Here is an 18,138-nt window from a genome sequence, read left to right as displayed (position 1 = left end):
AATATTATTATTATTATTATTATATTATTATTATGCATGCACTACCACTACCTCTGCTAATTCTACAGATCTAAATATATGGCACTTTTTTATTTTTTTGCCCAACTCGCCAAGGTATAATAACGAAGAGATGAAAACTAAGTTGATTACATGGTTTATGTATGCTCTTCCCAATAGTTATTTATCACAAGCTTACCTTTCCTCCAAGGAATATACTGAATAATTGTCGTGTGTCCCCGTCCCCCCCCAGTCTCCTGCTAGGTACACCAATAATCTTTTATCTTAGACTAGGCTGTGTTGATATCCTAGAAACATCTCAACTTCATAGATGAATGTGGATTTGAACCTGATGTTCTCCAGGTCTGGCCTGATACATTTAATCTGCTATTTCGACTTCTCTGTATTGGGCCAATTGTTGTATATAAAAAGTCTTCAGTCTCACAAGTACCATCTGTAATGGAACAAATGGTCTAACATTAAAGGAGAATATTTTCTATTTGCACAGAATTTCGGTCATAAGGGGTCAAATCCCCAAACCAATGTTTGAAAAGTTGTATTTTTAGCACAAGAACAGACAGTCTGCTCTCACATTAAGATTGAAGAGCTGTGTACATTGGGCGGTTTTGCAGAATGGGTTCTATTACTGTATATCATGAAGAATTATGATGTTTCCAGTTTTTGTGGAAAAGTGGTGATTGAAATGTTATGGAAAAATAGACTATCTTTGGCATATTAATGACATCCAGCTCTAAAATACCTGATTGCTATTCCCAGTATCTTCATGTATACTTCAATAATACTGAAGGTAAAATAATGACTTTTACTGTCTTGTACTGCAGCTGCCGGTCCACGTGCTAGCATGGTGATTTCATATAGGCAGTCCTCTATTTACAATAGTTCATTTAGTGACCATTCAAAATTACAGTGGCACTGAAAAAACTGACTTACAACCATTGCATCATCCCCATAGGCACATGATCAAAATTCAGACACTTGGCAACTCATTCATATTTATTATGTTTGCATTATCCCAGAGTCATGTGATCATCTTTTGCGACCTTTTAACAAGCAAAGTCAGTGGGGAAGCCAGATTCTTTTAACAACCATGTTACTAACTTAACAAAGGCAGTGATTCACTTAACTGTGGAAAGAAAAGTCATAAAATGGGACAAAACTCACTTAAATGTCTCAATTAGCAATGGAAATATTGGGATTAATTGTGGTCGTAAATTGAGAACTACTTGTACTGCTTCCTGATACCATCACTGCAAGTAAGACCAGAACCTTACTACAATAAGAGTGCCTCTAATTTACATAAATAACCAGAAGTGATTAACCATAACCTGGGTGGCAATATCAAAGGTTGCAGAAAGACCAAATAGTTTCAGAAGAATTGCACTTCCTTAAGGGGACATCTGTTGTGAAGATCAGGGCAGTGAACCAGAGCCTAGACTGAAAAGTTCAGCATATCCAAGTACATCTGCAGCTGCACAGACAGCACTCTCTTAAAGACTTTGTTTAAGGAGCATTGTTAATAGAGGAACATTTGGCAACATTCCCTGCAACTGGGGAAGCCTTCTTCAGGAGCAAACAGAACATTGCCTTCTTTAAGATCAATGGTACCATTCCATCATGTACCCATGTATCTATTTTCTGGATTTACACAGTCCTTCACTTTTGGCAAGTACAAATGAGCTCAGATGATGGGCCGGTGAGCGACAGATTTCTTGAATTGAAAGTGATCCCGCAGATTGAGACTATCTTGTTTCCCTGAAAATAAGACCCAACTGGAAAATAAGCCCTAGCATGATTTTTCAGGATGCTTGTAATATAAGCCCTACCCCAAAAATAAGCTCCAGTTAAGCTCTTCAGTAGACAGAAGCATTTAGTACTGTATTTCCCCAAAATAAGACCTAACTGGAAAATAAGACATAATGCGTCTTTTGGAGCAAAAATTAATATAAGACCCGGTCTTATTTTGGGGGAAACACAATAGATAGTGCACAGTTAGAATAGAATTTTTTTTATTGGCCAAGTGTGATTGGACACACAAGGAATTTGTCTTGGTGCATATGCTCTCAGTGTACATAAAAGATACGTTCATCAAGTTATAGCATTTATAGCAGTTATAGCAAACTGTATAAAGAACTGAACTCAGGTTAGCATGAAGATAAGTGATTTCATTCTCAAAATACCTCACAAATCTGTCTTTGTAGTTCTAGCATTGAAATTTTTGGAGGAGATGACAATAAGCTAGCCATCATTTCTTAAGAGCTCATCGAATCCTAGAATGGAAAGAATCTTGGAGAACATCTAGTACTCTTTTACAACCTTAGCAACTTTCAGTTATATGGACTTCCAACTCCCAAAATTCTCAAGAAGGACCAAACTGGCTGGAAAATTCTGGGTACAGGAAGTTGCCAAGGTTGAGAAACATTGATCTTCCCTGCCACAGATACTTGTGGTACTTAATAATAATATAATAACAACAGAGTTGGAAGGGACCTTGGAGGCCTTCTAGTCCAACCCCCTGCCCAGGCAGGAAACCCTACATCATCTCAGACAGATGGTTATCCAACATTTTCTTAAAAATTTCCAGTGTTGGAGCATTCACAACTTCTGCAGGCAAGTTGTTCCACTTATTAATTGTTCTAACTGTCAGGAAATTTCTCCTTAGTTCTAAGTTGCTTCTTTCCTTGATCAGTTTCCACCCATTGCTTCTTGTTCTACCCTCAGGTGCTTTGGAGAACAGCCCACTTCTCTGTGGCAGCCCCTGAGATATTGGAACACTGCTATCATGTCTCCCCTAAACCTTCTTTCCATTAAACTAGACCTACCCAGTTCCTGCAATCGTTCTTCATATGTTTTAGCCTCCAGTCCCCTAATCATCTTTGTTGCTCTTCTCTGCACTCTTTCTAGAGTCTCAGCATCTTTTTTACATCGTGGCAACCAAAACTGAATGCAGTATTCCAAGTGTGGCCTTACCAAGGCATTATAAAGTGGCACTAACACTTCACGTGATCTTGATTCTATCCCTCTGTTTATGCAGCCCAGAACTGTGTTGGCTTTTTTAGCAGCAGCTGCACACTGCTGGCTCATATCTAAATGGTTGTCCACTAGGACTCCAAGATCCCTCTCACAGGTACTACTATTGAGCAAGGTACCACATATACGGTACCGGTGCATTTTGGTTTTTTTGTCTAAATGTAGAACCTTACTTTTTTCACTGTTGAATTTCATTTTGTTAGATAGCGCCCAATGTTCAAGTCTGTCAAGATCTTTCTGTAATTTGAGCCTATCTTCTGGAGTTGGCTATTCCTGCCAGCTTGGTGTCATCTGCAAATTTGATGAGTTCCCCATCTACCCTCTCGTCCAAGTCATTGATGAAGATGTTGAAGAGTACTGGGCCTAAAACAGAGCCTTGGGGTACTCCACTGCATACTTCCCTCCATGTGGATGTAGTTCCGTTGAGGACTACATGTTGAGTGCGGTTGGTCAGCCAGTTACGGATCCATCTGGTGGTAGAGCTGTCTAACCCACATTTTTCTACTTTATCTAGTAGTAGGTTATGATCTACTTTATCAAATGCTTTACTGAAGTCCAAGTAAATTATATCGACAGCATTCCTCTGGTCTGCTAATTTTGTCACTTTGTCAAAGAATGCAATAAGATTAGTCTGGCATGATCTGTTTTTGACAAAACAGTTGGCTTTTGGTCATTACTTTGTTTGCTTCTAAGTGTTCGGTGATTCGTTGCTTGATTATCTTTTCCAGAATCTTCCCCGGTATTGAGGTCAGGCTGATAGGTCTGTAGTTTCCTGGATCTGTTTTTTCCCTTTTTTGAAGATGGGAACTACATCAGCTCTTTTCCAGTCCTCTGGCAGCTCCCCTGTGCTCCAGGATCTTTGAAAGATATAGTTCAGTGGTTCTGAGATTTCGTCTGCCAGTTCCTTCAGAACCCTGGGGTGTAATCCATCCTATCCTGGTGATTTGAACTCGTCCAGTGTAGACAAGTGTTCACTTACCATTTTCTTCCCTATTTTAACTTGTGTTCCTAATCTGTTTTTTGTGGTGCTGTTTTTGATAGGTTGGATTGTTTTTTCCTTTTGTGTAAAGACAGAGGCAAAAAATGAGTTAAGTAGATCTGCTTTCTCCCTGTTGCTTGTCATCTTCTTGCCACTTTCTCCCAGCAATGGGCCATTTGTTTCCTTGACTTTTTTCTTGTTTTTAACATGTTGGAAGAATCTTTTTTTGTTATTTTTTACTTTTGTCACTAGCCTTTGTTCATTGTGAGCCTTAGCTTTCCTCACTTCATCTTTACAGGCTCGGGCTATTTGCTGATATTCTGCCTTAGTTATTTGCCCCTCTTTCCACTTTTTATATTTGTCCTTTTTGTCTTTCAATTTGTCAGATAGTTCTTTATGCATCCATGCTGGTTTCTTTTGAGATCTATTATTTTTCTTCATTGGTATTGTGTTAGACTGGGCTTTTATAATCTCACTTTTCAAAATTTCCCAAGCTTCTTGAGTTGTTTTCCCCCTGAGGATTCTTATCCATGGAATCCTCAAGCTCTCTCTAAGTTTATTGAAATTAGCTCTCTTAAAGTCCAAGACTCTAGTTTGACTTTGTTCTACTACTTGTGTTTGCTTAATGTTGAATTCCAATATTGCGTGGTCACTTGCCCCCAAGGTTCCTGTAGCTTCAACACCTATCATTTCATCTCTGTTAGTGAGAATTAAGTCCAGTAAGGCTGATCCCCTTGTTGCCTTCTCTACTTTTTGGGAATGTACTTGTACCACAGTACATTGAAATTTTATACAGTGAGGTGTGAATGGTCATATTCAAGACCTTACACAATTTGTGCTGTACTTATTTATTTATTTGATCCCACCTTTATTAAAAATCAGCAAACATACCTAATATTCCTTCCTCTTCCTATTTTTTTCATAATAATCTGTGAGATGGGTTGGGCTGAGAGAGAGTCACTGACTGTAAATCACCCATCTGGCTTTCATGTCTAAGTGGAACTAGAACTCAGTGTCTCCTGGTTTCTAGCCTGGCCTTCTATAGGCCAACAAGGATACTGACATTATCTCTACAATGGCTTTGGTAAAATCTTCCAGAACATTCAAGAAATCAACCGATTCTACAATTGTCTCGGATGGACCATCCTAATGTATTCCTTACTCTTTCAGGTGGACAATGAGGCTACAAAGCCACAAGTCTCCAGAAGCTGGCTTCTGCACTGTCCATTGTTAACATGTTGTTCTTAGGCCAAAATTAGATCAAGAGGGTGCAATTTCCTATACATTGACTTGCTTGTGGCATTCATAGAAGCAATGGAATCACTGCAGTTGATAAATTATTATCCTGGTTGTTAAGCAAATCTGACTTCCCCATTGACGTTGCTTGTCAGAAGGTCCACAAAAAGTGATCACATGACCTCAGGGCACTTCAATGGTCATAAGTACAAATCAGTTGCCAACCATCTGAATTTTGATCATGTGACTAGGGATGCTGCAAAGATCGTAACTATGAAATACAGTCATGTCACATTTTTCAGTGCTGTTGTAACTTTGAACAGTCATTAAATGAGCTGTTGTAAGTTGAGGACTACCTGTAAAAGTTGTGGTCCTCAAGGCCTATTGAATTGAATTTCTGTATCACATTGGGGACCACAACCAGTTTGGTCAGGAATGGTAATGGAGAAGGGTAGCACTAACAATGCATCTTAACTGATCCTGATTAGACTCTTGAAAACATTTTCTAGTGAGTGGGGTAGTATTTCTGTCCCCGGGTTCAGTTGCTTGGACCAGGGCTGCATTTAGAAACAAAGTGGATAAAGTTGGGTTAAATCTCTAGGACTAGCTTGCTCATCCATGTGTAAGTAGCGTGTTTCCCCAAAAATAGGACATGCCCCAAAAATAAGGCCAAGCCTGATTTTTGGGGTGGGCCTAAATATACACCCTCCCCCCAAAATAACTCCCCCTCACACACACACAGGTCCCTCAACCACCCACCCAGCCCTCCCAAGGCAGCCACATCCCTGCAAACTCATGCGCCTCTGCCCCTTTTGCTGCCCGTGGCACCGACCATAGATCTCAAGCGCCTGCTCCTGTGCCATGGTGGCGGCCCGCCCGCTCTCGCCCCCGTACCCAGACTCCACGTCCGCATAGCCTGTGCAGTCACCACCCCAGGGCTTCCTTCACAGGGTGGCCACCAGCAGCCAAGCTCAGCCGCGGGCGAGGAGCGTTGGCCATGGCTGGGCCGGCTGAGCTGTGTCTGTTGGTGCTGCCCTTGGCGCAGCTGTCAGGTGCCTGGAAAGAGTAAACTGGACCTGCGGGCTCACTGGCAGGCGCTCCGATCAGTCAGCGCTCAGGCAATCAGAGCGGAGAGGAACTGGGGGAAGGGGAGGCCTCAGGCCACTGTCACCATAGAGTGGGAAGCACACTCCCAGAGCGGCTGCTGCCCTGGCTGTGATTTGTAAGCTGCAGAGGCAGAGTTTGGGGGAAAGAAAGAAAAACTTCTGCTGGTTCTGCTTTAGGCTGCATGCAAGGAAATCGGCAGAAGTCTTTTTCTCTCTCCCTCAAACTCTGCCTCTGCAGCTTACAAACCCCAGCCAGGGCAGCAGCCGCTCTGGGAGTGTGCTTCCCACTCTATGGTGACGGTTGGAGCTGGAGCCTGCAAGGAGAGCTGGCCAAGGCCGTGGCTTCCGCGTGGGTGCTGTTGGTGGGCGCCAGTGGCGGGCACCGATGGCATTGGCTATGAGTTCAAGTACCTGGTGCTCACCAGCTTCACCCACAGCCCTTATTTCGGGATTCAAAAGAAAATAAGACCCTGTCTTTTGATTGTTTCCTGATTGCTTATTTGTACCCTATGACTATCATTAAGTGTTGTACCTTAGAATTCTTGATGAAGATACCTTTTCTTTTATGCACACTGAGAGCATATGCACCAAGACAAATTCCTTGTGTGTCCAATCACACTTGGCCAATAAAAAATTCTATTCTATTCTGTTCTTATTTTCAGGGAAACACGATCGATCCATGAGATTGATTTATTGTACTATTATTGTGAATAAAGTCTCATAAATAAAGTTGCCCAGCAAAAAGTGATCAACAAAAAATGCCATTTGTGCAGATTAATAACTGGGATAATGTTATCTCTCTTCCCCTCCCCCAAATATTACTGCTAGTTGTGGTTTCCGTGTTGAGAGAACACGTAGCAACATTGATAGGCAAATACTGCATTTAAGAATCCAAGCTATCCTTCAGAGGGAGTGGTAACTAAACTAAATTTGTCTACTATTTCTTCCTTTGTTTTCATAAGGCTACGATATCAGAGCCATCATGTTGTTGTTGTTTTGCTTAGGATGGCTTATGGACCCAGCCATTATAGTATGCAAACTATAGTTTAGAGAAATATAATCTCTGATGTGTAGCAATATTGCATGAAAACAAACTACAAAAGCAGAACTACTTAGCTTCTCTTTTGGCTTCAGGTTCCTTTGTGAAGTGGATAATTGATTGATACAAAGTGGGAGCAGTTTATATTAAACCTCACTGGCAGATTCCTTCTTCCAAAGCTTCCTCAATAAAAGTTTTATTTATGGATATGGCCCCACAGCTCACAGCTGTTCTGAGCAACATACACATTAATATAGCAAAACCTGAAAGGTTAAACCAGTTTTCTTGAAGGTAATCATAGCTAGGGAGTACATTCATAGTACAAACATATTAAAATATAATTCAGATCAGGTGGACATAGATACTAATCTAACCCAAAACCTGAGGGAAAAGTCAGGTGTTGAAGACTCATTTGAAGAATAGCAGAATTGTGTTTTTTCAAAAAAAAAAAAACCCAGGTGATACCATGACAGAGGGCAGGTACCATGACAGAGAAGGCATTCTTCCTGGATCCTATCAGAGGGTATTGCTGAATAGGCTGAAGCACACCCATTCTGTTGGATCTTACGGGATGGGCAGAGACAGTAGGAGAAAGGCAGCCTCCGGATAGCCAGTTCCTAGGCATGAAGGGTTTTGTATGTGATAGCTACCTAGAAGCTGATAGCATAAAATGCTTATACAGATAGTCCTCGACCACAATTGAGCCCAAAATTTACGTTGTTAAGTGAAACAATTGTCAAGTGAGTTTTGCTCCATTTTACGATTTTTCTTGCCACAGTTGTTAAGGGAATCAATGCATTTGTTAAGTTAGTAACCTGGTTGTTAAATGACTCTGGATTCCCCATTGACTTTGTTGGTCAGAAGGTCATAAAAGGGAATCGCATGACCTCAGGACACAGCAATAGTCATAAGTATGAGCCAGATGCCAAGTATCTGAATTTTGATCACATGACCAAGGGGATGCCGCAATGGTCATAAGCGTGAAAAACTGTCGTAAGTCCCTTTTTCAGTGCTGTTGTAACTTTGAACGGTAATTAAATGGAATGGTTGTAAATCGAGGGCTACCTTTTAATAGACAACCACAATTTGGACTGTATCGTCTTCCACTCTCCTAATCTGTCCAGATAGAAAGTTGTTACCTCACCTATCAAAGGTTTGTCCCTCTATTCCTAAAAAAAAATAGGTGCCTTAAGATCTTTATCCCCACTGCTCAGAAATTCAGAATTTAAGAAACCTATTGCCAGTTCCGAAGCACAGAGGAAGGCTGCGTAACCCTGCTGACTTGCATAGAGGGAAGGTTTCAATTAAAAATGGCTGCTTATGTATTGAAATGAAATCTCCAGTTATATAAAGGAGTTTATTGGGAAAAGGCAAATGTAGGAAACACAGGGAAGGCAACACCCAGTTTTCTAATTAAAATCGATAGTCAGCCTAGCTAAATTAGTTTCTTAATGCCTTCTTAAACTCTTGGATTTCAGCATATTTTCAGAGGTCATTACAGAAAAATTGATAGAGGGCTCCTGCTTGGATTTTATTTTTTAATGGAGCTCTATCCTTTGGTGTGGAAGATAATTGAAAGACAATTTCATTTAGGGAGATAGATTGCCTCTTTGTCCATTCAAGAAAAAAAAATGTATCTCTGACGTCCAAAGCCTTAGCTGGCAAATTCTAAATTATATGGTGACTAAGCTCTCCTAACTTCCTTTAGTTGAATTATAAAATGAGAGCCAGTATTGTTCTGGTGGTTGAGGCATCATCAGTCTGGAAATGAGGATTGTGAGTTCTAGTCCTGCCTTAGGCATGAAAGCCAGCTGGGTGACTTTTGGGCCTGTCGCTCGCTCTCAGCCCAGCTCACCTGACAGGGTGGTTATTGTGTGGAAAGTAGGAGGAGGAAGGGAGATGTGTTCACCAACTTGAGTTATTATATAAAAATAAGGATAAAAATATTTATTTAAAAAACTGTTTTCACCAGTTGTGCCATTATATTAATGGAACTACATGGGAGAGGCTTTTTTGGGAAAACAAAAGCTGAGTTTTATTTATTCAAATATCTCATTATGGGATCAAGGCTTTAGGAAACCTTGTTGCACCATACTTTAAAACTAGGGATTTATTATAATGTTTCAGCTAGCTGTTGGGAAAAGATTTGACAAAATATTCCATCACAATCAAATTAATAGCAACAGCACTTTACATTGCTTTACAGCCCTCACTAAGCAGTTTACAGAGTCAGCATATTGCCTCCAACAATTTGAGTCCTCATTTTACCCACCTTGGAAGGATAGAAGGTTGAGTCAACTTTGAGCCTGGTGAAATTTGAACTGCCAAATTGCAGGCAGCCAACAGTCAGCAGAAGTAGCCTGCAGTACTGCATTCTAACCACTGCACCACCTTGGCTCAATACACTCATAAAGTATCAATACTTGTCTATTAGGTGATCTGGTGCTACAACCATAGCCAGAGAGGAATGATTTATGGTTCCTTGTAAAACTAGAATGAAGTTCCAATAGAAGAGAATATAAGTAACTCAGAGATGAACTGTGAAGTTTTTAGTGCTCTCTAAACTTGGTTGTTTGCTTGTAGATTTTTTATTATTCAAATAGATATCATCAATGTGATTGAGTGTGGGTTTGCTGTCTGCTTATATATAGTTGCTTGCTGTGCCAGTTTCGTTGGAGGTATGGTTTCCTTTATTCTGCCTGATCGATTGTCTGGTGTTGGTTGATCTTGCTTATCTGAGCGATAGCTGCTGGAAGGGAGGTGTTCTAGTCATTTCTTTCTAGATTTTTATTGCCTCTATTGAATTGTGTGTAAATATGGTTTATCTCAATGCTTTCATTACAGGTAATCCTTGACTTACAACTTAATTTATCTTACTAAGTGAAACAGTTGTAAAGTGAGTTTTGCTCCCATTTTTTTGTTTTTGTTTACATTTACATTTACATTCTCCGAAGACTCAGGGCGGCTTACAATGTATAAGGCAATAGTCTCATTCTATTTGTATATTTTTTTACAAAGTCAACTTATTGCCCCCCCCAACAATCTGGGTCCTCATTTTACCTACCTTATAAAGGGTGGAAGGCTGAGTCAACCTTGGGCCGGGCTCGAACCTGCAGTAATTGCAGGCTCTGTGTTCTAATAACAGGCTTCTCTACTGCCTGAGCTATCCCGGCCCATTTTACAACCTTTCTTGCCACAGTTGTAATTGAATCACTGCAGTTAAGTTAGTAACATGGTAATTAAGTGAATCTGGCTTTCCCATTGACTTTGCTTGTCAGAAGGTCATGAAGGGTGATCACCTGACCCTGTGAGACTGCAACCATCATAAATACATGCCAGTTGCCAAGCATCTGAATTTTGATCACATGACCATGATATGCTGCAACGGTTGTAAGTGTGAAAAATAGTCATAGGTCGCTGTTTTCAGTGCCACTGTACGTTTGAATGGTTGCTGAATGAACTTTTGTAAGTCAAGGATTACCTATAATACTCATAAATTGCAAGTAAACAGATGGAAAGATTGTTCCCTCCCCCCAACATTGAATGTATGGTTTGAGTGTGGAACCAACACCAAGGTTACTAAGGGTGGTGGTGAGCTTACTTTACAGGACATGTTGAAGCAGAGGCTAGAAATTATCTGCCTGCCATTTCATAGTTTGGATTTCAGCAGTGAACAGGATTGGGCTTGCTGTCCTTCGCTTCTCTCCCACTCTGGAATGAGCTTCCCCCTGGTTTACGTCAAGTACCTGATCTTCGGACCTTTCGCCATGAGCTGAAAACGCACTTATTTATTCAAGCGGAACTGGCCTAAAATTTTATTGGGTTAAAATTTTATTGGGTTATTTATATTTTAATATTTTAATTCGTTTTAAATCTGGCCATTTTATAATATGCTTGTTTTAATTTCTTTTAATATTGATATTGTGATTTTTTACTTGGCTGTACACCGCCCTGAGTCCTTCGGGAGAAGGGCGGTATAAAAATTGAATAAAATAAATAAAAAATAAATAAACTGTAAATCCCAGAGGTGTTTTTTCAAAAGGCAACTTGGACTTTCTTTGTTTTTCCTTGAAGATGTTGCTTCTCATCCAAGAAGCTTCTTCAGTTCAGAACTGAAGACGCTTCTTGGATGAGAAGCAAAACGTTTTCAAGGAAAATCAAAGGAAGTCCAGTTGCCTTTTGAAAAAGCACCTCTGGGACAACCACAACTGGATGACTGAGAAACTCCACAGACATTCCCATTGTAAAGGTTTTGTGAACTTGGTCAGTAGGGCCCATGTTTTCCTTTAGCAGCTTTAATCAGCTGCTATCAACAGTTCATTTAGTGACCATTTGAAGTTATTGAAAAAAATGACTTAAGACCATTCACAGAACCATTGCAGCAACCCCATGGTCATGTGATCAAAATTCAGATGCTTGGCAATTGACTCATTTATGACATCGTTTAATCGCCTTTTGCAACCTTCTAACAAGCAACGTCAGTGGGGAAGCCAGATTCACTTAACAACCATGTTATTAATTTAACAACTGCAGTGATTCATTTAACAGCTGAGGCAAGAAAGGTCATAAAATGGAGCAAGACTAGTTTAACAATTTTCTTGCTTAACAACAGAAATGTTAGATTCAGTTATGGTCGCAAGGTAAGTTCGGGACTACCTGTAAAAGTAATTTCTCCTTCCGTAAGGACAAGATACTGCAAGAGAGGAAGGGAACAAGCAGCAGGGACAAGGAAAGGATCCGTAGGGGTGTGAGGCAAAATTGTGCGCAAGTATGCTATGCTGGGTTATCAGTGTTTGAGGGGAAGCAGAAGAGAAGATTCTGAGAAGATGGGGTGGGTAGACAAACTGTGGAGGCAGGAGGAAAGGGCAATGTATATCAGCTTTGCCGTGCTTAAACCTTGAAATCACTCTGGGACCCCTCTAAATTTTCTGTTTTCTGAACAACCAACATTATTTTGGTTTTTAATCTCAACTTAGCCAGGACTCATCTGAAATAGCTTGGCAGAACTTTCAGATTTAAAGCAAAATGTAATTTTCTTACTGAAGATGCTTTTCTTCAGAGCATAGTAAATAAAATTGTGTCTATTTATGAAAATGCTATGAGGATGAAGAATGCATTTCTAACAAGGTAGCAGAGAGGGAAATTGCATAATTGCCCCCTATGGCATGTTGTTGATGTAGTGAATGGCTGCTGTTAATTGCCTGTAATTGTTCCATTGGTATAGCAACCATACCGAGTCACAGCTTTTGTGTTACCATGATCACATGTCAGCAGTGCTCAAGTTACACTGTTGTGTCACTGTGCAACTGAGGTTTTAATGCAGTGGAATATATAAAGAACTGACTTTCACCATCTGGGGTTCTCCAGAACTACTGCTCTCTTCATTCATAAATTTGAAAAATAAATAAATAAATAAATAAATAAATAAATAAAATTTTTTATTTATTTATTTTTCAAATTTATATACCGCCCTATCTCCCTGAGGACTCAGGGCGGTTCACAGGCAGTTAAAATACATATAAATACAGATTAAAAAACAACAATTAAAAAACTTATTCTATTGCCCAAATTTAAAATAGTATAAATAATAAAAACCCCTTAAAACCCATAACTTTAAAATCTAATCCAGTCCCGCGCAGATAAATAAGTGTGCTTTAAGCTCGCGACGAAAGGTTCGGAGGTCCGGAAGTTGACGAAGTCCTGGAGGGAGTTCGTTCCAGAGGGTGGGAGCCCCCACAGAGAAGGCCCTTCCCCTGGGTGTCGCCAGACGGCACTGCCTAGCTGACGGCACCCTGAGGAGTCCCTCCCTGTGAGAGCGCACGGGTCGGTGAGAGGTATTTGGTAGCAGTAGGCGGTCCCGTAAATAGCCCGGCCCTATGCCATGGAGCGCATGTTTATTGGCTTACCTTATTTTTTAAAAAATGCTTCATGATAGAAATAAAAGTAGAAAAGAACGTTTCTCTTGCCAATGACTTCAGGATCTGTAAAGTATATAAACTAATACTGCTGTTCTTTAATCATAAAGTTTTAACTTTTAGAACAGGTGTCCAAATTGTTTTGTTTCCCTACTACCTTTTCTTTTCTTTGTTAGCTATTTTTTAAAATAAATTTTGCTTGCTTGTTTGTTTGTAATTTAGAGGCTGCCTAACTCCAAATGGTCCTGGATGATTTACTCTTTAAAAGCAATAATAATAAAAAATAAACAGCAAAACAAACAACCCAAAAAAACCTTATAAAGGTTTGGTGACTGCCTGGGTAAACACCCAGGTTTTCAAAGACTTTTGAAACATCATTAAGGTGAAAGACGGAATGAATCTCTGGGGAGAGATACTATTCCAGAGGGCAAGCATCACAACAGAAAAACCATTTAATCTAAGAACAACAGTTACCATCCTGCTGATTGTTACAAAGCACTCAGGCAGTCTTGGGATAATGAGTACTGAAAGTGCTTTGCTGTTGAGAATCTTTTATGTTTGGAATGGGAAATAATTAACTAACTTATTCTTTGAATTTCAGGAAACTATTTGTAGGAGGCCTAGATTGGAGCACCACACAAGGTAAATTGATCTGCTTCCTAGATTGGTCCTGAACATCTTAATTTAAAACTATCTCAAAATCATAGTTAAAAGTATGACTTTCTCCCAGTTGAAAGCCGGACAGCAGTTTACATGATCCCAAGAAGGACTTGCTTTAAGCCTTTTGTGGTTTCTTTTTGAACGGCACAACCTCCAAAATCCATTCATTAATGGTTCTGCATGCTCTGTTCTCCTTTAAGGTACAGAAAGAAGTGATAGGTAGGCTGGTCTTCCTATGGCTCAAACAGAAACCTTCAGAAATCTCCCTTGAGCTTTAAAATCCTGCTTGTGTATATTGGCCTATTGACTACCACCACCACCACCATCATATCCCCCTTCAGTTGACCTTGTTAGTTTGTTCTGAACAGAGCTCCATTGCCTCTCTAGCCCCAAGTGGTTGGAAACCCATTTCAAGGTAATACTATTTTATATGTTGCTCTCTTTGTCCTAAAGAAGGGACTTATAACTGTGGTTGACTCACGTCATTGTGGGCTTCTTGCAGTGTGTTGAATACCATACTCTGAATGATGCTTGACAGGAAGGTTGACATTTGCAAAGGCATTTTTAGCTTGCAAAATGAGGAGGGGGAGAAAAAGTTGAATACTTAGTCCAACACTGGGATTACAAAAGGAATATTGGAGGGTCACAGACTGTATTTTACATCCCCAGAAGTATGTCCGTACTTAGAGACCTGAAAATATCCTCCCATAAATTTGCAAACTATCTTTATTCCTGGGGTGCATTTATTTCCATATTGGCCCATATTCTATTTTTGACAGACTAATCTCAACAAAGTATGTTTTTTCTTTAACAGAAACTCTCCGTAGCTATTTTTCCCAGTATGGGGAAGTTGTCGATTGTGTAATAATGAAAGATAAGACGACAAATCAGTCAAGAGGATTTGGATTTGTCAAGTTCAAAGATCCCAACTGTGTGGGAACTGTCCTGGCCAGCAGACCTCATACGTTAGATGGCCGAAATGTAAGTTATTCCACTTGGGTGCAGGTATACAACTGTGTGTCCAATTGACTCTTAAAATGAATATGATTAAATAATGCCTTTTAAGTGATAATGTCTTTGCTGAATCCTGACTGTACTGGAGACTAAGGCCTACTAGACCTCAGCTTTATTTTACATGTTGTCTCTATTATTTGTATATAATCTGCTCCAGGACCTAGGTTGGAACATTAGATGGAGAGGTTTTTGTTGATAGTTTTATTTGCGTTTCTCTTGTGACCACTGTAGGTTTTTATTCTTTGCTAATATTATTTTTATTGTCTTAATGTACTGTTGATGCCCAGAGTTGCTTTCACCAGTTGGGCAGTCATATAAATTGATTTAATAAATATATATAAGAAATCACTTCTTTATTACTACAATTATTGTCCTTTCCCGCCTTATTTTGGGAGTTACTGCAACATTCTAAATTCCTGGGTTAGCCATCATCAAAGTAAATACGATGGTAGAGTTTGGATCTACCAATGTTACTAAACCTCAACAGTGATTGTGTATTGCATTGTCATATACCATTTAAGGCCCAATAGCTTCTAAAAAGAGAAACTTTTTCTTTTGGTTTATAATTTCATCTCTACTTGGTCACCTCCAGCTTTTCCTACTTTCCTCTGGCATGTGACCTTTCCAAGGTGACATTTTAACAGATTATTTTTTAATAAAGCCTTCCTTTAATTCAGGGTTCTTTTTTGTGTCACATTTCTCTAGTTTTCTCTAGGAGAATAATATAACTTTGTTGAGTTGCACATGCCTCTACCACTGTTGACCCATGTGCTTTCCATTAGGTCATCATACGAGCATCTTAATATGTAATTTGATTCCACCATCTTGAAAGTGAGGTGGCAGGAATTAATATCCTATCTTATTTTCTCAAATGCTGGTACCAGTTAGCCCTCTTCACTTTTGCCCTCATTTGACAGATTGATCCCAAACCCTGTACTCCTCGAGGAATGCAGCCTGAGAGAACACGACCAAAGGAAGGATGGGTAAGGATGTGTCCTCACGTTGCTTCATATTCATATTCTTCCTCTTCTTGGTTTCTTCATTGCAATGTGGTGTGTTTGTCTCCCAAGACCAAGAGGCTTTGTTGTAAGCAGGCTATCAAATGCAGACACAAGTTTTAATGAGTAAATCTAGCTGATGAGATGTCATGTTTTGCTGAAAAGTAACTCACAGGGCTCCCAGCAGATTCTAAAAAACGAGATCTGAAATTTCAACTGCATTTGGAGTGATACATGTTCTCATTCTACTGTGCGAGGTTTAATATCAGGTAGGTGTAAAATCTCCCATTCAGATATTATTCTGAACTGTTTCTCAAAACAAAAGTAGAAAACTCATAGAAAAATACAGTTGTATCAGCAGTTACTATTGGTTACAACTGTTACAGTGGTTAATTCCAGTAAAAATAAATGAATATTACAAACCAGGAAATGCATTGACCAAAAAAAATATATCTTTGAATAAAAATTTCTTAACTTCTGCCTGCTGCTTTTAGGTAATATAACCTACAGGGCTTCCCTTTGACCCACCAATCCATAATAGAATTTGTCAATGATACTAGCTTGCGAAAATTTGTTTTGTAAATTCAGTGATACCCTTGGAGGACCAAGAGGTTGTACAGGAGAATTTACTTTTCAGTTACGTTGGGTTCAGAGACGTGGTGGCTCAGTGGCTAAGATGCTGAGCTTGTCAATCGAAAGTTCAGCAGTTTGAATCCCTAGCGCCGTGTAACGGGGTGAGCTCCCGTTACTTGTCCCTGCTTCTGCCAACCTAGCAGCTTGAAAGCACGTAAAAAAAAAAAAGTAGAAAAATAGGGATCACCTTTGGTGGGAAGGTAACAGCATTTCAGTTCAAATGTGTTGAGGGTAAGCAAGCTAATACTTTACAGTTTAATTTATTTATTCAATCAATCAATCAATTTATTTTAAATGTTTTAGAGCCATCAGCTCTATCAACATGAGATGAAATATTCTTGCCAACTTCTACATGTCAGGAAATAAATAACTTTTTTTAATAGAGAAATCCTTGTTTCAGTACAACTCTCCCTTTTCTGTTGGTAGAAAGGATCCAGGAGTGATAGCAAGTCCCATAAAATTTTTGTTGGTGGGATCCCTCACAACTGTGGCGAAACGGAGCTCAGGGAATACTTCAAGAAGTTCGGAGTGGTGAGTTATTGTGATGGAATACATTATTTCATGAAGGAGGTTATCATAACTTTTTAAAATATTTTTTTCAATTGGTGGGATAAATAAGTTTGTGGCTGGTTGATGTTCATTTTAAAAAAAATGATATTTCTTATGTTTACATAAACCCTTCATTGTAACATTCTGTTTGAGAGTTTCTGAGTTTGTGCTTTTAATCTCCTCTTCTGGCATTTTTATTAACTGGACACCATGAAATTTGACCATGTAGCCATAGAATTTTGCAACATTAGAAAGCTTTGTTACATGTTTACTTTCATATGATTTCAACAGTGGTTTTGCTGTAGTAATAATGTTTTGTTGAGGGGAGAGTTAATGGATAAACAGTATTTTAAGTAACAACCTGAAGCCTTTAGTAAGGACTTGGCAACTTTCTGCTTAGACAACAATAAAATTGATAAAATTTGATAAAATTTGCAATTGTTGCCTTGGTCATTTGCAGATGCATTTGGGTTTGTTTATTTGTTTTGTTTTGATTGGATTGCATTGGATTTTTACATTTTAGCCAAGTTTGGTTCCTAATGCCCTATTGCAGTGACAGTGAACCTTTTCGGCACTGAGTGCCCAAACGTGCATGTGCGTGCGCCGGAGCACTGGAAACCTGAAGACCAGCTGGCTGGTGCGCGCAAATCTGTTTTTGGCTGTTTTTTGGGCCGTTTTCAGGCCGTTTCCAGGCTGAAAACGGCCCAGAAACAGCCAGAAAAATGGCCTGGTTTTTGGCCTTTTTCAGACCGTTCTGTGGCGCTCCGGCACCCACAAAGACCAGCTGGCCGGCATGCATGAAACCAGAAGAGCAGCTGGCAACGGCGCACGTGCCCACCGAGAGGGCTGTGCGTGTCACCTCTGGCACCCGTGCGATAGGTTCACCAGCACAGCCCTATTTTTTAGGGGTGACGGGTGTTTTAATCTCAGCATATTTGAAAAATAGTAAATTGAGAAATTTATA

General features: G+C 39.7%; 1 protein-coding gene across 3 annotated transcripts in view; it reads left to right on the top strand.

Moving 5' to 3' along the window:
- DAZAP1 (DAZ associated protein 1) overlaps positions 1-18,138 on the top strand; it is a 67,264-nt gene that overhangs the window by 17,235 nt on the left and 31,891 nt on the right. For 2 of the 3 annotated variants that reach the window (XM_058163503.1, XM_058163504.1), the window contains exons 2-5: positions 13,922-13,962; positions 14,795-14,961; positions 15,912-15,977; positions 17,052-17,156. In XM_058163503.1, coding sequence (XP_058019486.1) covers positions 13,922-13,962; positions 14,795-14,961; positions 15,912-15,977; positions 17,052-17,156 — 379 coding nt within the window. Of the gene's footprint in view, positions 1-13,921; positions 13,963-14,794; positions 14,962-15,911; positions 15,978-17,045; positions 17,157-18,138 lie in introns of those variants that run through there. The other variant, XM_058163505.1, reaches the window with a different exon arrangement.

This window comes from Ahaetulla prasina, chromosome 1, assembly GCF_028640845.1.
Source record: "Ahaetulla prasina isolate Xishuangbanna chromosome 1, ASM2864084v1, whole genome shotgun sequence".
NCBI classification, from domain to species: Eukaryota; Metazoa; Chordata; class Lepidosauria; order Squamata; family Colubridae; genus Ahaetulla; species Ahaetulla prasina.
Note: the sequence above shows the minus strand (reverse complement) of the source record. Positions and strands in the feature narration are given on the sequence as shown.